The sequence below is a fragment of the Mustelus asterias genome, chromosome 25 (assembly GCF_964213995.1).
Source record: "Mustelus asterias chromosome 25, sMusAst1.hap1.1, whole genome shotgun sequence".
In the NCBI taxonomy this organism is placed as follows: domain Eukaryota; kingdom Metazoa; phylum Chordata; class Chondrichthyes; order Carcharhiniformes; family Triakidae; genus Mustelus; species Mustelus asterias.
Genome location: NC_135825.1, coordinates 15,992,563 through 16,016,757, shown reverse-complemented (window position 1 = coordinate 16,016,757; position 24,195 = coordinate 15,992,563). Strand labels below are relative to the sequence as shown.

The 24,195-nt window shown below is 43.1% G+C and overlaps 1 protein-coding gene across 9 annotated transcripts in view; it reads left to right on the top strand.

Moving 5' to 3' along the window:
- Positions 1 to 24,195, top strand: part of LOC144511825 (plasma membrane calcium-transporting ATPase 1-like) — a 269,405-nt gene that overhangs the window by 182,356 nt on the left and 62,854 nt on the right. For all 9 annotated transcript variants that reach the window (XM_078242189.1, XM_078242188.1, XM_078242186.1 and 6 more), the window contains 4 exons: positions 2,238 to 2,452; positions 9,474 to 9,716; positions 10,307 to 10,548; positions 17,283 to 17,511. In XM_078242189.1, the coding sequence (XP_078098315.1) occupies positions 2,238 to 2,452; positions 9,474 to 9,716; positions 10,307 to 10,548; positions 17,283 to 17,511 (929 nt within the window). The remainder of the gene's footprint in view (positions 1 to 2,237; positions 2,453 to 9,473; positions 9,717 to 10,306; positions 10,549 to 17,282; positions 17,512 to 24,195) is intronic.

The window sequence follows — 24,195 nt, the reverse complement described above, 5'->3', positions numbered from 1 at the left end:
TTCAGTGTAAAAGGCTTTTTAAAAAGATTAAGGCTCATGAAGTTTGGTAAGTTAGCTATTTGAAACAAGTTGACTTGAGCGTAGAAGCCGAAAGGTGGGGAATGGAGAAAAAAGCCTTTGAGAATGGTGACTATTTTTAATTCATTCATGGGACATGGGCGTCACTGGCAGGCCAGTATTTATTGTCCATCCCTAGTTGTCCTTGAGAAGGTGGTGGTGAGCCGCCACCTTGAAACGCTGCAGTCCATGTTCTGTGGGTTCACCCACAATGCCGTTAGGGAAGGAATTCCAGGATTTTGACCCACCGAAGGACGAAGAGAGATCTTTCAGGTGTGCAGTTGAGGGCTAGCGTCATCATTCTAAAATGTCCATCTCCATGAATGCTGTAAGGATGTTTGACAATTGGATCCAGACAAGTTAGGCTTTTGAAGGGTAAATTGATATGGATTGATGCGGATATTGCACATTTTTGCTGTAATTTTTTTGGTGCTGAGGTGATGGATGGAAAACTATGGAATTAAATTATGAAGAGTTAAGTAAGTTAGCTTTAAGATCAGATTAACACCTGGAGTTTTGTTTAAATTTCTGGGTCTTTTAACCCTGAAGGTTATACTTGTGTTTATTCATTTTAGAATGATAATGCTAGTATGATCAGGTGTCCTCAACTGCACACTTGGATGATCTCTACTAGTCACCATTCTCAAAGACTTTTCCCCATTCCTCACCTTTTGCTTTCTTTGCTCAAGTCAACTTGTTATCTCGAAGGACTTGGGTAGGCTCTCTAGCCAGACAGATCGTCTGTGGACAGTGATCAATACTTCTATGCTTTGGTTACCCTATCAACGAAGAGGATGGAACAGCTTAGTTCCCAGCTTTCCAATTTGTGGGACATGGGCGTCACTGGCTGGCCAGCATTTATTGCCCATCCCTTATTACCTGAGGGCAGTTGAGAGTCGACCACATTGCTGTGATTCTGAAGTCACATGTAGGCCAGACCACGTAATGACGGCAGATTTTCTTCCCTGAAGGACATTAATGAACCAGATGGGCTTTCCGACAATTGACAACGGTTTCATGGCTATCAGTAGATTCATAATTCCAGATATTTTTTATTGAATTCAAATTCCACCATCTGCTGTGGCGGGATTTGAACCCGAGTCCCCAGAACATTAGTTGAGTTTCTAGAATAGTCGAGTGATGATACCAGTAGGCCATTGCCTTCCCATCTAATGCGGTCTGTTTTTCAGGAGTCAGACCACATCCCACCCCCAAACCCAACCCAGCCCAAACACAGCAACTAACCTTTGAGCTGTGCATTGATACTGTTCATTGTGAGGAAACTGGTCAATATAATATTGTCTGCTCATCAGTTTTCACAAAGTGAGATTCGCCCGAATGAAGCAATAAATTTTGCGCTATTTCCTTGCGCACCCACATGGCAAACCCACATATGATTATGTATTGTCTTCCCACTGAGCAGTGAAACAGTAGTAGCTGTGCAGAGAATAAATGCAAAAGTATTCTTTGCCCTTAAAACACTTGACTACCTCAGTGTATTCTCCTGGGAAGAATAGTTAGCTTTTAATTAATTAATGCTTTTCTTTCTGACCTCTCTCAAAATTAATGAAAGCAAGTTGAACTGGAAGAGTTGCTATGGCTTTCTCTGGGAAAAGTTCTTTGATTTTAAAAAAAAAGTCTTTTAAAAAAAAAAACTCATGAAGGAATGAATATTTTAAGTTATGGCACTGACCAGAATAATAGAAGTCCTCATCTATCCTAACGTCAATAGTAACTTCAATATCTTGAATAAATTAAATGTACTGAAAATAAATCATCATTTTCCTGTATTGTTTCAATGGGGAGTAGTAAATATCCAAACAGGTGGCTGCCTTACAATAATATCATTTCTGTTGGTGGAAAGATTTAATACTTGGAAAGTGCAACTAAAATCCATCATGTTCAGTGTGAAAAACAATGGGTGGTATTTTCCAGCCACGCTCGCTCCAAGGTCGGAAAATCCCACCCAAGGTTAACAGACCTTTCCATGGTTCGTGTCTTGCCCGCTACGCTTCCCATGGTGGACGGGACGGAAAATTCCACCCAATGTGTCTAAATGGATAATCAGTGTACCTGTATGTTCAGTGAATTGCAACTACTGTTTTATATAGGAAGAACTGTTGCTAAAAGCGATCGATCCAGCCAAATTTAGTTTGACTCTTTTCCCTTTCTGTCCGCAGGTCTGCTTATGTCAGCAGTGACCGTCATCATCCTTGTGCTGTTTTTCGTTATTAACACTTTTGGGTTTCAAGGCAGGCCATGGCTGGCAGATTGTACCCCAATCTACATCCAGTACTTTGTGAAATTTTTCATCATTGGCGTCACTGTGCTTGTCGTGGCTGTACCGGAGGGTCTCCCACTCGCTGTAACGATCTCCCTAGCCTATTCTGTAAAGGTGAGATCTATTTACGTTTGAGAAATCGAGATAAAGGGCCAAAGGCCCGTCGTGCAATACATCGTCACGGGTGACAAAAGGTAGGAGAGACCATGAGCGAATTGGGAAAGTAGCAGGATTGTGATACGTTTTATCTGATAAATGTGCCCTGCGTTAGAAGCAAGATCAGCACTCTTTTAGAAAATTGTTGCAGCTATTTTGTGGCCGTACTTGTTTTCCAAATTCGATTGTATTCAAAGGAATTGAAGGTTAGTATAAATTGTACATTAGTTTTCAATTCGCTTTGCCCTTAACAGAAGAGGTACTTGACCCTCAGTCAAAATGTATGAAATAATTCCTCCATGACTGCTGTAGTACCATTTTTAGTTATCACATCCGTATTTTGCATGATGTACTGATGACCATGACTTATCTCTGGATTCTACTATTCCAATACATTGTCGCCTAAATTCTATCATCTGTAAACTTGAGGTCCTCCAAGATTCCACTGGCCATGTCTTAGCTCACAAGTTCTGATCCCCTATCAGCCCTGTGCTTGCCAAACTACATTGACAGCCATGCAGTAAATGTAAGGGAGTAAAACATCCCAAAGCGCACTATAAAACATAATACGATACCAAGCCATATAGTGATATTAGGTCAGCTGACTAAAAGCATGATCAAAGAGGTATGTTTTGAGGACCATTTTAAAGGAGGAAAGCGAGGTAGAGAGGCAGAGATACACAGGGAGGGTATTCGAGAGTTTAGAAGTGTGGCCATCAACGGTGTGGATCAATTAAAATCGGGAATGCTCAAGAGACCAGAATTAATGAGCGCATATCGCGGAAGTTGTGCGGTTTGAGCAAATACGGAGATGGGGGATGGGTAAGGCCACAGAGATTTGAAAATAAGGATGTGAATTTTAAAATCAAGGTGTTGCTTCATTGGGAGTCAATGGAGGTCAGCAAGCACAGGGCTGATAGGAGATCACAACTCATGGGTTAAGATTCGGCCTGTGGAATCCTGGATGGCCTCAAGTTTACAGAGTGTAAAATTTGGGAGACCAAGGAATGCTTTGGAATAGTAGAGTCCAGAGGTAACCAAGGCATGGGTGCGTGTTTCAACAGCAGATGATCTATTATCTGGGGGCGAAGATCTCTGTCGTTACAGAGGTGGAAATGGGCGACCTTAGCGATGGCGCAGAAGAGGTCAGAAACTTATCTCTGGCAAATATGACATCGAGATTGCAAACAGATTGATTCATCTCAGGTTGCCGGGGAGCTGGCTGGAGTCACTAGCTGGGGATCAGAGTTTGGAGGGGAGACTGAAGACAATGCTTCAGTCTTCCCAGTTTTTAATTGGAGGGAATTTCTACTCATCCAGTGCTGGAGATCCAATGAGCAGTCTGATAATGTAACAACAGTAGGGAAGTCAAGTAAGGTAGTGATGAGGTAGAGCTGGGTGTTGTCAGTGTGATTTTTGGTTGATGTCGCTGAGGGGTAGCATGTAAATGAGAAATAGGAGGCCCCCCCCCACACCCCCAGTATAGATCTTTGGGAGATAACAGAGGTAAATAATGCAGGAACATGGAACAAAGCCATGACAAACAATGCTCTGGATATGAATAGATAGGTAAGAATGGAAATGAGTGAGAGTGGTTCCACCCAGCTGGATTGCAATGGCTTGGCTTTGGACTGCAATGGCTTACGGGCAATGGTAATACCATTGGACCAGTAATACAGAAGGCCAGACTAACACTCTGGGTACATGGATTCAAATCCTATCATGGCAGCTGGTGGAGTTTAATTTCAATTAATAAAAATTTGGAACTGAAAGTTAGTCTCAATAATGGTGCCCATGGAACTGTCATTGATTAGTAAACCAGATGGTGATGACAATGTCCGTCAGGAAAGGAAATCTGCCATCCAGCAATGCTCACATTCCATGAAAAAATAAATGAGGGGTGGGTGGGTGTTCAATCATGTCAAATTCTGCAGGTAGGTCAAGAAGGACAAGGAGGGGTAGTTTACATTTGTTGCAGTTGGTTTGCAGAGGTTTAACTTAGTCTGTGAGTGACAGTCAGTATATAGTGTTTCTAAATGCTATTTATTTACACTATTTACAATGCTTCATAGTAAAGTTAAAGTTTATTTATTAGTCACAAGTAGGCTTATATTCACACTGTAATGAAGTTACTGTGAAAATCCCCTAGTGAGTACATGGTTTCGAAGACAGACTATCCAGTGTTTTGTGCATTTGAAACTTCTTGGTCATCTGACCCTTAATGTCACACTTGCATCATTAGTGACATTATGGTCTCATTAACATAACCATCATAGAATCCCTACAGTGCAACGGCAGGCCATTCTTCTCCACCGACTCTCCAATAGAACATCTTTCCCAGACCATATTCCCGTAACCCCATGTATTTACCTCACTAATCCCCCTAACCTACACATCTTGGGACTGTGGGAGGAAACTGGAGCACCCGGAGGAAACCCACACAGACTGTCACCCAAAGTGAATTGAACCCGGGTCACTGGTGCTGTGAGGCAGCAGTGCTAACCACTGTGCCACCCCAAATTCTATAGGCTGCCATGTTGGGATTTGAACCTATTCCCCACAAAGCATTAGCCTGAGCCTCTGGGTTGTTTGTCCAATTATTTTACTGCTACACCACCTCGCTTTACAGCAGTCACGCAGGATGTCATTTGTGACTTTGATTAGAGCAGTTTTCAGCTCTGTGGCAGAGGCAGAAACCAGAGTTGAGGGATTCAAACATGGCGTTCCAAGAACGATGGGCGCGGATTTGGGAATGGACAACACACTCAATGACTTTGGAAAAGGGAAGGGAAGTTGAAAATGGGGCAGTAGTTTACAAAACCGGTGGGATCAGGATTTTGTTTTTTTAGGAGAGGGATGATGATGGCGGATTTAAAGGAGTCATGATGGGGCACAACCTTTAACAATATTGACTGACATGGGGACCAGGAAAGGAAGTTGAGTGATTAGCAATTTGGTGGGAATGAGCTTGAGGGAGCAGGGGGTGGTTCTTGAGGGCAAGATGAGCTCAAAGAGGCATCGAGGCAAGATGAGCTCAAAGAGGCATCGAGGCATGATGGGAGAGAAACTAGAAACACATGAGTTCAGAGCTAGGGCAGGGAACGCTTTAGATGAATTTAGCTCATTGGACGAGTCGAAGTGAGGGATGGGAATGGTCTTGACCATTGACACAGAAACCCATGAGTCCCTCACATATTGTTGGCAACCAGAGTAGAAGGGAAGTGAGGTTTCAGCAATGTGCAAAAGAGAAAAGAAGCAGTGGTTACCTTGGCAATCCAGGATTATCCTGGGGTATTGCACAGTTTTGGCAGACAAATAGGACCTGATGATGTTTCACATAGTTGAGTCACATCTGGCAGCAATAGCTAAACCAGTGTCCGCCATATCCTTTCAAGTCTGCATCCCCTGTACATAAGGAGTGGAGATTAGGGCTGAACTAGGGGGAATAGCCAGAGTGCGAGAGTCATTGTTTTATTGGGGACTAAAGCTGGAGGTAAGGTTGCAGTTGGACAAGTCAGTAGCTGCAGAAATGTGGTGGATAACAGGTTACCAAAGGCTAGACAAAGTGCAATTGTAACTGGCTGCAATATTGATGCGACAGATCCGAATTCTATTAGCTTAGTGATGTTATGACTCAGAGCAGAGGCAAAGAATTAAAATAAGTTTCTCCCTACCATGCCTATACCCATCTTCACTGGATTTAGTATGTTTTTTGTAACATAGACAATGTTATTGATGTATTTTATTTAAAATTGCCATTTGAAGTGTGGTGAAAACTACTTGCTGATGGTTACTGATTTATAATTGGCCTTTCCAGTCTGTACTCGTTGGAGTTTAGAAGGATGAGGGGGGATCTTATTGAAACTTACAGGATACTGCGAGGCCTGGATAGAGTGGACGTGGAGAGGATGTTTCCACTAGTAGGAAAAACTAGAACCAGAGGGAACCTCAGGCTAAAGGGACGATCCTTTAAAACAGAGATGAGGAGGAATTTCTTCAGCCAGAGAGTGGTGAATCTGTGGAACTCTTTGCCGCAGAAGGCTGTGGAGCCCAGGTCATTGAGTGTCTTTAAGACAGGGACAGATAGGTTCTTGATTAATAAGGGGGTCAGGGGTTATGGGGAAAAGGCAGGAGAATGGGGGTGAGAAAAAAATCAGCCATGATTGAATGGCGGAGCAGATTCGATGGGCCGAGTGGCCTAATTCTGCTCCTATGTCTTACAGTCTTATGTGCATACTACCCTGTGCTGGTTACAGATTTAAAAATGTAGAAACTAGATGCGAGAGCAGGCCCTTCTCCCTCCTTCTCCCCATATTCCCTTATCCTTTAGCCCCAAAAGCTACATCTAATTTCTTCTTGAAATCACAATTTTGTTCTTTTCGCGTCTTGTTCTGGATTTAATTCTGTCCACATTTTGAAAAGTCAAAGAATTTTAATGTCCTTGGATTCGATGCCCAGGACAAGCTAATTTGAAATAAAAAGCGGTCAGGTACTTTTTGATAGATTCTTTAAAAAGTTAGTCAGCCAGCTAAATTTTTTCTGCCCTAGAATACAATGTACAGACAAAGTCTCGTCAGAGAGTTCCACCTCACTCTGCATGCAGCAAGATCATCGTCATGCAGCATCAAGCCAACATTCCCTTCCTCAAATCTATTATTCAGCAGTAGTGACATTCATTAGATCTCTCTCTACCTCAATAGCACAATGCTGACGATTCACTTCAGTGCAACTTTCCAGAAGTATCCGATTGCATTACAGCAAAGTAGCAGGGCCTTAAAATAGCAAGTGGGGGGGGGAAGGGAAGGGTCAAACTACAAGAAATATAATGGTTAATGGGAAGCAAAGCAGCAGGTCAGCATTCGGGGAGGTGGAACCAAAAGAGAAAATACTGGAAAATCCCAACAGGTCTGGCAACATCTGTAGGGAGGGAAAAGAGCTGACGTTTCTAGTCCAGATGACCCTTTATCAAAGCTGAAGTTGAGCTTTGACAAAGGGTCATCTGGACTCGAAACGTCAGCTCTTTTCTCTCCCTACAGATGCTGCCAGATCTGCTGAGATTTTCCAGCATTTTCTCTTTTGGTTTCAGATTCCAGTACCCACAGTAATTTGCTTTTATTTGGGGAGGTGGGTTCAACTATATGGAAAATTATGACAAAGGTTAAAAGGAAGGAGAGCTTAGGAGATGCTATTAAAGTCTCTTGAACAAATAATAGGGCAGAGTGTTTGGAAAGGGTTGGGAATCTAACTCCAGGCACAGCAGATAAGGGGACGACAATGGGAAGGGGGCGGTCAGTGCAAGACTAGAAGTTGTATTTGAATGCACGCAGTATATGAAATAAGGTAAGTGCAGATTGAAATTGGCAGGTACTATGCTGTGGGCATCACGAATGTGGCTGCAAGGGGATCGGGGCTGGGAGCTAAATATGGGCGGCACGGTAGCACAGTGGTTAGCACTGCTGCTTCACAGCTCCAGGGTCCAGGGTTCGATTCCCGGCTTGGGTCACTGTCTGTGCGGAGTTTGCACATTCTCCTCGTGTCTGCGTGGGTTTCCTCCGGGTGCTCCGGTTTCCTCCCACAGTCCAAAGATGTGCGGGTTAGGTTGATTGGCCAGGTTAAAAATTGCCCCTTAGAGTCCTGGGATGTGTAGGTTAGAGGGATTAGTGAGTAAATATGTGGGGGTAGGGCCTGGGTGGGATTGTGGTCGGTGCAGACTCGATGGGCCGAATGGCCTCCTTCTGCACTGTAGGGTTTCTATGATATTCTATCCAAACATACACATCCTATTGAAAAGATAGGCAAGTGGGCAGAGGGGGTGGGGTTGCCTTGTTAGTAAGAAATGAAATTAAATCGATAGCAAGAAATGACATGGAGTCAGAAGATGTAGAATCTGTGTGGGTAGAGTTGAGGAACCTCAAAAGATGGCAGTGGTTAGCCCTGCTGCCTCGCAGCGCCAGGGACCTGGGTTCCATTCCCAACTTGAGTCACTATCTGAGCGGAGGCTGAACGTTCTCCCCATGTCTGTGTGGGTTTCTTCTTGGACCTGCAGTTTTCTCCCACAGTCCAAAAAAACATGCTGGTTAGGTGCATTGGCCATGCTAAATTCTCCCTCTGTACCCGAACAGGTATTGGAAAGGGGCCTGGTAAAGGATCAAAAGTTATATCTATGGTGCAGAAAACTGTTCTATTGCAGTGATGTAACATGGGTGGCAAATGTGTTTTTGACCATTCCTGTTCCAAGGAATGTATCCTTTGATATTGGGAGCTCTCACATTTGCTATTGTAAGGATTGTAATGGAGTAGGATTGTAATGGATAAATGTTGACACAGTATAATCCAAGTATCATTTGCTGCATGTGTTTACAGTCATTGTACAGTTACAGCACTGCTGCCTCACAGCGCCAGGGACCCGGGTTCGATTCCTGGCTTGGGTCACTGTCTGTGTGGAGTTTGTACATTCTCCCTGTGTTTGCGTGGATTTCCTCCGGGTGCTCTGGTTTCCTCCCACAGTCCAAAGATGTGCGGATTAGGTAGATTGGACATGCTAAGTTACCCCTTACTGTCAGGGGAACTAGCTAGGGTAAATGCATGAGGTATGGGGATGGGGCCTGAGTGGGATTGTGGTCAGTGCAGACTCGATGGGCCGAATGGCCTCCTTCTGCACAGTAGGATTTTATGATGATGTAATGTAGAAAAATAGCCAAAGATTTAAACTGAGCAATGTAAATAAAGTGGGAATGCTTTAACATACAAATGAATCATCAAAATCATAATAGCAATTTTGTGAAAATGTTTAAATTGAGGGAAGTAAATATTTAGTATTGCAAAATAGAATATGAGAAAGGATGTTTTATTCCCTCAATGTACATTTGACTTGTCCATCACCCGGATTTTTCAGTTATCACATTGAATGCAAGCTCCCAATTTGAAGTGACTAATTTAGCTTCGATAAATCCTAACGTTTTTAAATTTGTTTTGACAGAAAATGATGAAGGACAATAATTTGGTCAGACATTTGGATGCCTGTGAAACAATGGGTAACGCCACAGCCATTTGCTCAGACAAGACGGGTACTCTCACCATGAACAGGATGACTGTAGTACAATCATATATTGGGGAAACGCACTACAGGCAAATACCTGCTCCAGATGCACTTTTACCAAAAGTTTTGGAACGGATTGTCAATGGAATTGCCATTAACTCTGCTTACACGACCAAAATACTGGTGAGCAGGAATTTGGGAGGGAAATTATTTGAAATGTGGACATTTTCCAGGTTTTGGGAAAGTTGAAGCGTTTTAGTTTAATTTCCTAAAGGTCACAGACCATAAAAATGCTTGTTTAAATTGAGGATTAACATTTGCAAAACACTGAGCATTTCCTAAAGATGAATCATTGTTCCTCGAGTAGAAATGTCCTTTTGTGGAAATATTTGCATCTGGTCCACTTATCTGACTTGCAGACAATATGTAAACACAACGCTCTTAGGACCGAGGGAAGACCAGTCACTCTAGCTGTGGACTTTTCCAAGTCTAGTTGCTAACTTTTCCAAGACTTTGTGAATGTTTTGAAATATGTTGGAAATTTTCCACCCCAGTGAACACCACACTGAAATTGTATATTTTAGTTACGGTGTTTATACTTGTGGAAAGGAAGAAATGATAAATGGCTTTGTGCAGTGAACGTCATTGATAAAGGATGTATTCCTTCAAAATGCTTTCATTCTGGATACTTTGTGCATTATGGCTAATATTGATGAGTCATGTCAACTATTTTTATTACCATTGCCCTTATTATTTGTCTCCTCGTTCTCCAGCCACCTGAGAAAGAAGGAGGCCTTCCTCGCCATGTAGGGAACAAGACTGAATGTGCTTTGCTTGGCTTTGTGCTGGATTTGAAGCAAGATTATCAGGCTGTACGCAATGAAATTCCAGAAGAGAAACTGTACAAGGTGTACACCTTCAACTCTGCACGCAAGTCCATGAGCACAGTACTGAAGAACGCTGATGGAAGTTTCCGCATGTATAGCAAGGGTGCCTCTGAGATCATTCTACGCAAGTGAGCAAATTTCCTTTGTCATTGTCACACTTGGCTGAGTGATTTAAATTGTCAGCGGGAATGAGAACAGAAAGGAGTAACAATGAAATCTCTACCTTCACTGGGCTAACAAAGGGTCAAGTTGCCTCTTAAGCTCTGATGAAGGGGAGCAAAATAACAATCAGGTTTTCACAGATAAAGGGTCAAATCTGAATTGCATAATATACGCAGAAGCTTTTAGGCATGATTTCTGAAGATGCATGGTTATGTATTTCTGCCAGCAAAGCATCTAAAGAAAAAATCAAAAGATGGTGTTGATTGTTTTAATTTCCTTTTGTTCCTGCTCTTGTCCCTGTTGTCAAAAGAGTTGGTCAGCAGTTTCTTCTTGGGCATTTACCAATACTCCAGTGAAATGTAGAAAAACAGATTGGGGCAGCGGGTTTCTTTTCATTCCTGGTCAGTATTTTTCCCAGAGCAGCACTTCTGAAATCGAGCTTGCCAACATGGGGCAGCAACCTTTTGAACCATATAATCATCCAATCTAACATTCCGCCAATGTGCTGCACCACCTTGTTTCGAGGCTGAATGTGTTTGAACACTAAATGCCTCCATTGTCAGGACTATTTATTTCGACTAAACAGCAAGAGACTTTTTTTTAAGAAAGGGCTTCTGCTTGTATTGCAGTAGCTTAAGTATTTCGTTCTATTAGAATCATGTTGCAGCTATATAAAACCTTGGTTAGGCCGCATTTGGAGTCTTGCGTGCAGTTCGGGTCCAGAAGGATGTGGAAGCTATGGAGAGAGTGCAAAGAAGGTTCACCAGGATGTTGCCTGGTCTTGAGGGTGTTGGCTATGAGGAGAGGTTGAATAAACTAGGATTGTTTTCACGGGAAAGATGGAGGCTGAGGGGAGACCTGATAGAGGTCTGCAAAATTATGAGGGTGGATGGTCAGAGGCTTTTTCCCCAGGGTAGAAGTGTCAATTACAAGGGGGCGCAGGTTCATGGTGAGCGGGAGAAAGTTTGATGGGGGATGTGCGAGGGAGGTTTTTCGCGCAGTGTGGGGTGGGTGCCTGGGGGACACTGCCAGAGGAGGTTGTGGAAGTGGGCACATTAGCAACATTTAAGAGGCATCTAAATGGGTACACGAATAGGGAGGGCATAGAGGGATATGGACTGAGTACGGGCAGAAGGTTCTTTTTTTTAGTTTAGTTAGGGCGTCATGCTTGGCACAGACTTGGAGGGTCGAAGGGCCTGTTCCAGTGTTATAGTTGCCTTTGTTCTTTGTTCTTGACAAGTCATCCAAAAAGCTACAACTGTAACTGGATACTTTTTGATGTATCCCAATGACTGCAATAAGAATCAAAACACGCAATAAAAAATTGATGGATAATGTACAGCAGTAGATAAAGCAATATGTTGCTGTGATCAAAGGCTGAGACTTCATATCAAAAATTGAGTCGTCCTCACCACTCAGTAAATTCAAACATGAAGGTGAAAATATAAAGGTGAGACTATGCTTCTCATTTTTTTAAGCACATCACTAGTCTTACAATCTCTGTAAACTGGTAACAAAGTTTAATGATAAGGCTAATCTTTTGAGTAATCCATTTTCAAGCCAAGATTCTGATTTGGACGCTCCTGCATTTTCAAGGCCTACGTGTTCGTTTGTTTGTATTTATTTAACTGATATCTTTAGTCAGTGATTGACCCAGACTTATCATTAAATGTTATACTGAAGTGCATGTTTATTCATTTGCAAAAGCTATATTTCAGAACCATAAAAAGGAAAGTTGGGCTTGGGTGGTACAGCATGTTATGTTAACACTATGTGACACAGTGCTGTGATGGAAGTTCTTCGACATTCCACTCCTGGGTAAACTCCTTGTTGTAGTCATAAGATGTAGAGGAATTGTGGAGATGAAGCAGCATGTACTTTGCCAAAAGGAAAAGTAAATTATTTTAACAAATTGTAAGTTAATTTAACAAATTGAAAGCTTTTGCATCAGATAAGTAATGCCGTGATACATAATTGGGTGATTAATGCAGATGAACTACTTAGAGTCATAGCGTCATAATCTTAGTGATACAACACAAAAAGGGGCTCTTTGGCCCATCATGTCTGCTCTGACCAACGAGCCCCTATCTGTTCTAATCCCATTTTCCAGCAGTTGGTCCCTAGCTCTGTTCATTCTTGGGATGTGGGAGCCCCTGGTAAGGCTAGCATCTGTTTAAAAGATTATGCTTTTTATGTTCATTCATCCACAGCAAAAAAAAGTCTTAAATTCAGATGATTCTCTTTTGAGTCAATTTGGAATGAATCTGCCCCATGAAGGAAGCTATAGGAGGGTATCTCATGCAAATTGCAGACAAAATGGCTTCTCGGGTCTTTTTTGAGCCATGACTTAAGAGGAACTCTGGTTTGTCTGACTGGAGATATGCTGGGATGGCAGCTTTGCTCTGGTTAAATCATAACCACAGAAGTTCACAGGCTCTACAATGCTAGGTTCTATTGTTGTTGAAAGATGCTAAATACCTGGCTGTCTTTCACAACCAGCATTGTCACTAAGTTGTATTTGGTAGTTGTTGTTCACTTCTATCTCTAGGTAGTTAGGCACTTTGGTGAAGTTCTGTTTATTTTAAGAGGTAGCTAAGAATATCAATTGTGCTGAAACAGATACGGCTCTAGTCAACTTGCATTTGCAATCATCATCACTTCACGTTGCTCGGGACCAGGTCAGAAACTCCAAGGTATACTATGAAGTTAGCCCAGATCGCATTTTATTAGATTTTGGCACTTGTGCATGAGATGTTTCACTCCAGGTGTGATTCTGTTGACCCAGTGGGAAGCTTCTATTTAACAAACTTTATTTAAGAACACAGTTAGAATATAACAAAAAGAATTAGCATAACTTTTACCAATTACAATACTTAAACATGATAAAGTATAATTTTTAACAGCTATCCATCTCTGTAGTTCCAATTTAAGCAATATTCCCTAGACATAAATCCTACTTCAGAACCAATTAGCACCAAAAATAGATAAGTCAGATGCTAGATTTCCAGCCTTTTAACCCCTCTGGACTGATACAGAAAGACACCTGGCTTCTGACTCGCAAACAGCAGTTTCCAGAGAACTACCGTCAAAAAGCAGAACTTCAGAGAAAGACCTATTTTCTGGCAGGTCCCAATCTTCAGAGAGAGACGGAGCTATTTCTTCTCTCTATGGATCTCAAACAGCAACTGAGCTGGGTTTCTCTCCCTGAGCCTAGCCCTGTCCTGTTTTGACTTTTCCTGTCAAAACCCAAATCAAGCCCCACTCCAAAAACCCCAGGGGAAAACGCTAAAATAGCAGCCCTGCATTAACCCAGATTAAAACATTCCCGCAATTAAGATCAATTGTGCTGCTGCAGAAACAATATGGGCTGCCGGTTATATACAAAGCGGCAAGTAACTGCTAAAACAAATCCTACACAAGAAACATGACACAAATATATTTCTTAAAGGCGCAGTATCATCACAATGTGCTCAGAACTTTAAACGGCCAGGTTGTAGACCGCCTGTCTGATCATTCCTTTTTGAATGATGGCTACGATTATGTTTGTGGGTTTTTTTTATTGTCCTGTTTACGTTCTAATCGGTTAAATGTGTTAACCTGGTAGCTGTTGCGTTTCTCCCCCACACTCCTCTATTTCCTGTCCCACTCCCAGTCATCAATTTCAGTTGGTTGTGATGAATTCTAATTATTTTACAAGAGTTCTAATGTTGGGTTCAGAAACAGAATGTTGACTGATGTCATATTATGGTGATCACCTCAAATGGTACTCCACCCTGACTAACTGCAGGAGGGGTTTGCATGTCTCAAACCTTGTTCAACTTTTGATCTTGCAGTGTTAAGACTAAAGCCTTGAGTCCTACCTCCTTGGGTCCCTATTCTTATTTACCAGGATATCAGTTGCATTCAAGGGAGTATGAGATAAGGTTTCATGGGTCATTTTTCATAGGTGAGCATTGGCAAGTGATTTGATCTAGGGGAACGGGAGGCTGGATGCATATCTTAGTCAACCCTGTCCTTGCTCAATATCCGCATGATGACAAAAGAGAGAAGAATGTTCTGCCTATCTTTTTTTTCTTTGCCTCCCTAACTTATCGTACAGGTTAGTCACATTGTGCCAACCTGGGAAATCCCTGCTCTGAATGAATTGACTCCTCACCAGACAAGCTTGCTAGACCAGTCTGTACTTCGATATCTATTTCTTTTGACAACCCATCAAAAAGCATGGAGTCTGAGATCCAGGTTTTCCTAGTTTAGTGGGAGGTGATGGCCTAGTGGTAATATTGCTAGACTATTAATCTAGAAACTCGGCTAATGTTCTGGGGACCTGGGTTCGAATCCCACCCTGGCAGATGATGGAATTTGAATTCTTTTTTTTTTAAACCTGGAATTAAGAATCTACGAATGACTATGAAACCATTGTCGACTATCGGAAAAATCCATCTGGTTCAAACAAAGAACAATACAGCACAGGAACAGGCCCTTCGGCCCTCCAAGCCCGTGCCGCTCCCTGGTCCAAACTAGATCATTCTTTTGTATCCCTCCATTCCCACTCCGTTCATGTGGCTATCTAGATAAGTCATAAACGTTCCCAGTGTGTCCGCCTCCACCACCTTGCCCGGCAGCGCATTCCAGGCCCCCACCACCCTCTGTGTAAAATACGTCCTTCTGATATCCGTGTTAAACCCCGCCCCCCTCACCTTGAACCTATGACCCCTCGTGAACGTCGCCACCGACCTGGGAAAAAGCTTCCCACCGTTCACCCTATCTATGCCTTTCATAATTTTATATACCTTTATTAGGTCACCCCTCATCCTCCGTCTTTCCAGTGAGAACAACCCCAGTTTACCCAATCTCTCCTCATAACTAAGCCCTTCCATACCAGGCAACATCCTGGTAAACCTTCTCTGCACTCTCTCTAAAGCCTCCACGTGCTTCTGGTAGTGTGGCGACCAGAACTGGGCGCAGTATTCCAAATGCGGCCAAACCAACGTTCTATACAACTGCAACATCAGACCCCAACTTTTATACTCTATGCCGCGTCCTATAAAGGCAAGCATGCCATATGCCTTATTCACCACCTTCTCCACCTGTGACGTCACCTTCAAGGATCTGTGGACTTGCACACCCAGGTCCCTCTGCATATCTACACCCTTTATGGTTCTGCCATTTATCGTATAGCTCCCCCCTTCGTGTCCTTTAGGGAAGGAAATCTGTCGTCCTTGCCTGGTCTGGCCTACATGTGACTCCAGACCCACACAAATGTGGTTGGCTCTCAACTACCCCTGGGCAACTTGGAATGGGCAATAAATGCTGGCCAGCCAACGACGCCCCTGTCCCACAAATGAATAATAAAAAAGTCAGCCTAAAATTACATCTTCTTTTGTAATAAATAGTGCAAGCAAATCTTTTTCTAACTTGGCTTACACTTGATAACTCCAAGCTAGCAATCCAATGGCCCATGTTATGGAGAAGTCTACAATCCAGATCAACACTCCTTGCTGGAGGAGGATGTAAGTTGATGAGAATTTTGTAATGTGCAAAACAGACCTCCAATTGAAAGGTCAAGATTAAACTCTTCATGTTTGTGGACGTTCTAATTTTAAAGCACAAATTTTGTGCGTGAGTGTTAAAATATATTCTTAAAAACCCTGCTCTTCACTTCCTGCACCCACTCACCCAAAGATGAAGCTTGCAATTCTTCGCTGCTTTAACATCTGGATCGTTATGACTCGTCACGTAAACACAGTGGTCAGAGGCTAGGAATACTGTGGCACGTAACTCACCTGCTGACTCCCCAAAACCTGTCCACCATCTACAAGGCACAAGTCAAGAAAATGATGGAATACTCCCCGCTTGCCTGGATGGGTACAGCTCCAACAACACTCAAGAAGCTTGACACCATCCAGGCCAAAGCAACCCACTTGATTGGCACCACATCCACAAACATTCAATCCCTCCACCACTGACGCTCAGTAACAGCAGTGTGTACTATCTACATAATGCACTGCAGCAATTCACCAAAGATCCTTAGACAGCACCTTCCAAACCCAAGACCACCTCCATCTGGAAGGACAGCAGGTACATGGGAACACCAGCAAGTTCACCTCCAAGCCACTCACCTTCCTGACTTAGAAATATCTCGCCGTTCCTTCGCAGTCACTGGGTCAAAATCCTGGAATTCCCTCCCTAACACCATTGTGGGTCAACTGCAGCAATTTAAGAAGGCAGCTCACCACCACCTTCTCAAGGGCAACTAGGGATGGGCAATAAATGCTGCCCAGCCAGCAATGCCCATGTGCCACGAATGAATAGAAAAAACACAAAGGGATTATTAAACCTTTCAAAGTGGTCAACTGTTAACTTCTCATCTAAAATGGAGTGGCAAGCCACTCAACTAAAGGACAATTGGGGATGAGCAACGAATGTTGACCTTGCCAGCAAGGCTCACATTCCATGAAAAAACATTTTTTTTAAAAAAGTCAATGATAGGACCATGTGGTGCCTTCAGCTACTCTTTGTTCTCTTAGGGCAGGGGTCTCCAAACTACGGCCCGCAGGCCACATCCGGCCCACAGCGGGCTACTTCCGGATCGGAGTTTGGAGACCGCTGTCTTAGAGTAATAGATGCTGACAGCTAATACTTTTGTAACCCCGGAAGTTTGTGTTTCATGTCCAAGAAAATGTTTGTGATTATTTTTCAGGTGTACTAAGCTACTAGGTAAAAATGGAGATGTAACAGTTTTCAAGGTCAGAGACCGTGATGAAATGGTGAAGAAAGTGATTGAGCCAATGGCTTGTGAAGGGCTGCGCACCATCTGCCTCGCATACAGAGACTTTGTGAAGGAACCCGAATGGGATAACGAAAATGAGATTCTAAATGACCTGACGTGCATCACTGTTGTGGGAATTGAGGACCCCGTGCGACCAGAGGTAAATTGGATTTTAGAGAGCAAAAGTGAATACCTTAAAAACAAAATTGCAAATTTCTACCTGAACTGTTTCCTCCATTATCTGTCAACCAGTACCTGTTGCGAGCTTGAATGTTGTATTTCTGGCTTCGTGCATAGTGGGCAGCATGGTGGCACAGTGGTTAGCACTGTTGCTTCACAGCGCCAGGGACCTGGGTTCAATTCCGGCCTTGGGTGACTCTGTATGGAGTTTACATGTTCTCCCCGTGTCTGCGTGGATTTCCTCTGGGTGCTCCGGTTTCCTCCCACACTCCAAAGATGTGTTGGTTAGGTTGATTGGCCATGCTAAATTGATCCTTAGTGTCAGGGGGGTTAGCAGGGTAAATATGCGGGGTTACGTTGATGGGGCTTGGGTGGGATTGTTGTCAGTGCAGGCTCGATGGGTCAAATGGCCTCTTTCTACACTGCAGGTATACAATGATACTATGATAATCCAAGACAGTTGCTGGTCTCAAATTGAAAACTCTTCTGGAGCAATCTTTTCACTTGTGTTTCCTAGATTGCAACTATCATCCTTGCTCAAAGTTCAAACACCACGATGTGCCCCTCATGATGCTGCATTATCATGAGTGTTGAAGAACAGCAATATGGAGGCATCCGCAGTACTGGATAATGTGTTCCTGCGGCTGCTCTGCTTGCTATGTAAAATTTACATCAAAGTGTTTCATTTTATTTCTTTCTGGCCTTTTCTTAGCAACGCCTTAAGGCTGAATGTAAACTTGAGTGCTAATAATGCAAAGTTTTCCCATTCGGCATCTAATTAGCTTGCAATGTATTCACGAATTCAGCCTTTCTTCAGCTGAGCTGCCTTCACATCTTCACGTGTTAACAATTAGCTCATCCAGATTTGTAATTTGAGATAGTTGAGCTTCACTCAAATGCTGAGTCCAGCACGACATCGTCTGATAGCTCATCAGGAAAGCCAATTAAGGCTGGAGCAGAATTCTTCCCTTAATGGATCCTTAGCTTCAGAAGACTCTTGGCATATCATTGAACATTGCCATCTTAACCTTTCTCTTCAGGCAAAGGGTTTTTGGGTGGCACAGTGGTTAGCACTGCTGCCTCTCAGTGCCAGGGACCTGGGCTCGATTCCCGGCTTGGGTCACACTCTGTGTGGAATCTGCACATTCTCCTCATGTCTGCATGGGTTGTCTCCGGGTGCTCCTGTTTCCTCCTACAGTCCGAAAGACGTTGGTTAGGTGCATTGGCCATGCTAAATTCTCCCTCAGTGTACCTGAACAGGTGCCGGAGTGTGACGACTTGAGGGATTTTCACAGTAACTTCATTGCAGTGTTAATGTAAGCCTACTTCTAACATTAAGAAAATAAACTAAACTTAAAACTATAGAAGGGTGGACACCGCAGCACCATTCTGTCCCTACCAGCGGTTGTGCTGAGATATTTAAATAAAAGCTTTTCTTCTGAACTTGAGTTGTGACGCCGCTGCTGCCTTAATAACTGAGGTCACCCAGCGAGATGCGTACAGAGCAAGATTTCAAACTGACAGCCAAGTCTGGGAGGAAGTGTTACTGTTTTAAATATCACAGCACTGGAGGAGTGGAGCAACTGCTGGCAGAAAGACAACTGATTTGAAATGAGAAAATTAGCAAAATGTATTTGTGGCTGTCAGTCACATTGAAAAGGTTGAATTTGTAGAGAGAGGTTTTGCAAAGCCAATTCTCATCCTGTATGAGAGTCATGGATTTGTTTTGGATGGATTTTAATTTTCACATAATCTTGTTTACAGGTAGCCTCGGTATTTCTTTTCCACAATTGACAGTATTTACAATTACTGGACAATTTATAATTGAACTTCTTTCGCCTGCCATGTTAAATATCAAACCTTAATATGAAAACTGTTGTGAAACCTGCAAGCGCACACATCATTTCGTGTTGCATTAAAATCTACTTTGTTTATACTGTAATTCTATTAAGCCGCTATTCAGCGATGCTGAATTACTCCTGATGGGGGAAAAAATCTCTCCAGTGTAGAAAGAGGCCATTCAGCCCATTGAGACTGCGCCAACTCTCTGAAAGCGCATCTTACCCAGACCCTATCCCAGTTAATCTCCTGAACCTACACATCTTTGGACACTAAGGGGCAATGTACCAATCCACCTAGCCTGCATATCTTTGGACTGTGGGAGAAAACCCACGCAGACACGGGGAGAATGTACAAACTCCACACAGTCACCCATTGCCAGATTTGAACCCGAGTCCCTGGCGCTGTGAGGCAGCAGTCACAACCACTGTGCCAAACCTGGTGGGGGTCAGATAAGGCACACCAATTGCAGCAGTCTTGTGTAGAGACTGAGAAGGTTGAAGACTGTGTGGTTATGCAGTGGTGGGAGCAGCAAAGACAAATGGCTTCAATCATCCTAATGTTTAGTTCTTGCATTTCTGTATCCATTCAATGTTCAGAAAAAAAATATTTTTATCAGTGTCACAAGTAGGCTTACATTAACACTGCAATGAAGTTACTGTGAAAATCCCCTCGTCGTCACACACCGGCACCTGTTCGGGTACACTGAGGGAGAATTTAGCATGGCCAATGCACCTAACCAGCACGTCTTTTGGACTGTGGGGGGAAACCGGAGAACACAGAGGAAACTCGCACAGGCACTGGGAGGACATGCAGACTCCACACAGACAGTGACCCAAGCTGGGTCCCTGGCGCTGAGAGGCAGCAGTGCTAACCACTGTGCCACCGTGCCGCCCAACTAAATAGCCAAGGTGGTTAAAACATGCACCATGGCACATAGCTTTAGCGATCAATTCCGAATTGCTGGTGTAGAATTTCTAGCTTGCTTTGTTAACACGAATGTGGAAAATATGTGTGTTTTGAAGTCATTGGATGAAGGGAGGGGGAAGAGGCAGAATTGAAGTGGTAATTCTGTGATCCCACGCTTCCCGGGGGAACTACGCTCCAGGGGATCTAATGTGGATGCAGGATTGGGGAACTGCCCTTTAAATTACTGTCTTGATTTGAGTTTGTAATTTTCTTCTTGTTTTGAAGCAGTCTTGAGCAACGGAATTTAAAAGCTCAAATTAGCAAAAAGCTTCCAATGACAGCACACTAAATAATAGCTTGACAGCCACTGTTACTGTGGCAAATCATAGGCTGCTCAGTCTCAATTTAAATATAGAAGGCGCAGACTTGGAAGAACAGACACAGATTTCTTTAATTAGGTTGCAAAATATATGGTGTCAACAACAAATGGCAGAAAACAGTCTGTAAATTTAAAGGGTGCAACAGTTCAAAGGATTCTGTGATTTTTCCGTTCGTCTCCTGCATCTGTATCGCTGGCTGTCCTGCCTGGCTGTCAATGCCTCCGGCAGAAGCTTTCTAATGATTTAATTTGCAGGTTGATATGACCTTGCTGATTTCTGCAGCTCGCTCTGTAATATCTATAGGCTTAATAGCTTGCAGGTTTTGTCAGTGGGCCAGCCAATATCATTCTAACTCATTTTTTTTTAAAAAACCTTTAGTACAAGGCAGTTGCTATAGTGCATTGCACTAAATGGGTTCCACTTCATTTTATTATATGTAACGGTGAAATCATTGCAATCTAACTTTATAATTGATATCCTCGCCCTAACCATTTTAGATCACTTACCCTTGCCCTCTGTTTGTTCCCAGGCTGACTGTAGCCTACCCATCTGATTTTGGGATTGCCCCCAGCCCCGATTCTGTCACAGTTGCCACTCTGTCCTTCCTAATAATGGGTCCAATCTAGCAGAACTCGTCTGCTACCCAGTCAATGTCCCCCACACAGACTGTGAGCAATGACAGGAGATAAACTTGTAAACAGTGATTTGAATCATACAATGCAGAAGAGGCCCTTCAGCCCATCGAGTCTGCACCGACACGTGCAAAACACCTGACCTCCTACCTAATTTGGTCTGTAGAAATTTTTATTTTTTTACAAAACTTAATTGCCTTCAAGGGCAATTTAGCACGGCCAATCCACCTAACCTGCACATCTTTGGAGCGGAGCATCCGGAGGGAACCCAGGCAGACATGGGGAGAACGTGCAAACTCCACACAGATAGTGGCCCAAAGTCGGAATTGAACCTGTGTCCTTGGCGCTGTGAGGCAGCAGTACTAACCACTGTGCTACCGTGCCGCCAATTGGAAGCAATGCTAATTTTCTAATAGACTGATTAGTCCTGAAGTCTCAATCTCAGCATGTAACTCAATGGGTACTTGATTATTTCAGCTGTTTGTTGATAGTTTTGTCGCAACGAGCATAACATCAGCGTGGAAAACATTCACTCACTATCAGTTCAGCAACCTCTTGTCGGTGCTATTTTTCTACTTGGAACACTATCTTTGGTTTGTAATGGAGAACTGTTCAATGCCTAAAAGGCTGGGTCTCCCCCAGCAGCACAGTGTAAAGTGGTCTGTCTAACCACTTGTGCTTTTCATACGCGCATTACTGATAAATTATAATTGTGCATCACGCACCATTGGCCATTGTATTTTTCAAACTTCGCTGTTATTCATAAATGGTACGTTTTCTTTTTACAAACATATGAAATCGGAGCAGAAGTAGGCCATTCGACCCCTCAAGCCTGCTCCGCCAATTGTTCAGATCATGGCTGATCTATCCATGTTTCAAATTCTACAATCCCACTTGTCCCTGACAACCTTTGATTCCCTTGCAAAAACAAATTTATTCACCCCGCCTTAAAAATATTCAATGACCCCCACCTCCAACATTTACTGAGACAAAGTCGCACAAGAAAAAAATCCTCCTTGCCTCTGTTCCAAAATAGGGACCCCTAATTTTAAAACAGTGCCCCCTAGTTCTGGCCTCCCCCACAAAAAGAAACAGCCTGGGGTTTTTTTCCCCAAGAACGAGAAGACCGTGAAGTAGCCCAATAGAGGCCTTTCAGACCTTGGAAGAGTTTGATGGGGAGGGTAGCCATGAGAAGATGTTAGAAACATAGAAAATACAATCAGGAGGAGGCCATTCGGCCCTTCGATCCTGCTTCACTATTTATTTTGATCATAGCTGATCATCAAATTCAATGTCCTGATCTCTCTCCCCTCTATTCCCCCCCACCCCCTGCCCCCAAATATCTCTTGATCCCTTTAGCCCCAAGAACTATAGAAACATAGAAAATAGAAGCAGGAATATGCCATTCGGCCCTTTGAGCCTACTCTAAATATTTGCAGGGGAGACTGGGGCAATAAACATAAGATGGATACTAAAAACCCCAGTAGGAAGTTCAGGGGAAATCTCTCTGCCCACGATATGGCTAGAATTTGGAACCTGCTACTGCGTTTGCAGTGGAGAGCAAAGATGCCTTTAAAGAGAAGGGAGGAAAGTGCAGAAGGATGTGTTGCTGGGGATGGATGACAGAGTATGTGGAGTGTAAACTGGGTGTGGACCACTTGGACCAAGTAGCCTGTTTCCGTGCTATAAATACTGTAGAATTTTCAAGTTATCCACGTCACCTCTGGTGCCATATGCCCACTGTGCCAGAGACTGGATGTGTGGCAGCATGTATGCTGCCATTGACCAGTTCCCATCGCTCATCTCCTTTTCCATGTCACACTACAAAGTGGGTCTTTTTTTTAAAACAAAAAAAAGTATTTGGAAACCTACATCTTGCAAAAGGGCACATGAGATACCAGAACTCGCTACTGAGCTGTCTATACAGAAAAGCATCTAGGCTGAGCAAGCGTCTTTAGCATGCTATAAGGAATCCTGCGGTAAATGTATATTGTCTAAACTGATGCAAAGTTAGACTATGTTTGATTCTGCAAACCCTCCATTTCGAGGCGGTAGATGTCTTTAAAATTGTGTACTGAAATTGAGAGCAAGTATAATTATGTGCCTGTCGTGTTGATAATTTATGAATGACGCTTAACAATGCAGTTCACTTTAAATAATGTATAACACCAAGTACCTGATACCTTATCAGTCTATTCCTAATTTAAATTCCTTGAAGTCACATGCTGAACAACTTGTTCACAGTATGCCGAGAGATGCTTATTATCTATAAATAAACAGTCCCTTTCTGAAGAGCCGCAAACTGTTCAGTTGGTTCCATTTTCTTGGTGAAAATAATTACACCTCTGTCAGCTAATTTTATTGTTTGTGTTGAAAGGCATTTATTATTCCGTGTCAGCTTGCGTCGCTGTTTATTGCATTTAACCCATTCGCTATTGCCAATTGTACATCCTCAAACGACCTAAACATGCACAGTGAAATTTATTACCTTCTCTTCATTTCTATTCTTCTCCCAACAGCGCCCCCCCCCTGCCAACCCCCCTCACGCACACTTTATGGGTGGCACAGTGGTTAGCACTGCTGCCTCACAGCGCCAGGGACCTGGGTTCGATTCTCAGCTTGTGACACTAATAAATAAACTTTAAACTATTTTCCCAATTTCTAAGGTTAAGCCCAGTATTTGCCCCATTTTTGCATTACTAGAACCATTGGATGGTAAGCATGTATCAAATGTCAAATTTTCATCATTGATACTCTACAGTTGAGGATTCTGAAAGCTTTGCGACCCTTTTTCATTTGGAATGGGATATAGTCCAGTGTTCAATCTTTGACCTGCTTTACTGGTCAGAAATGCCTACTAAATGGCTGACCATTTAGATTCTCCACCTGAGTACGCACCTGTTT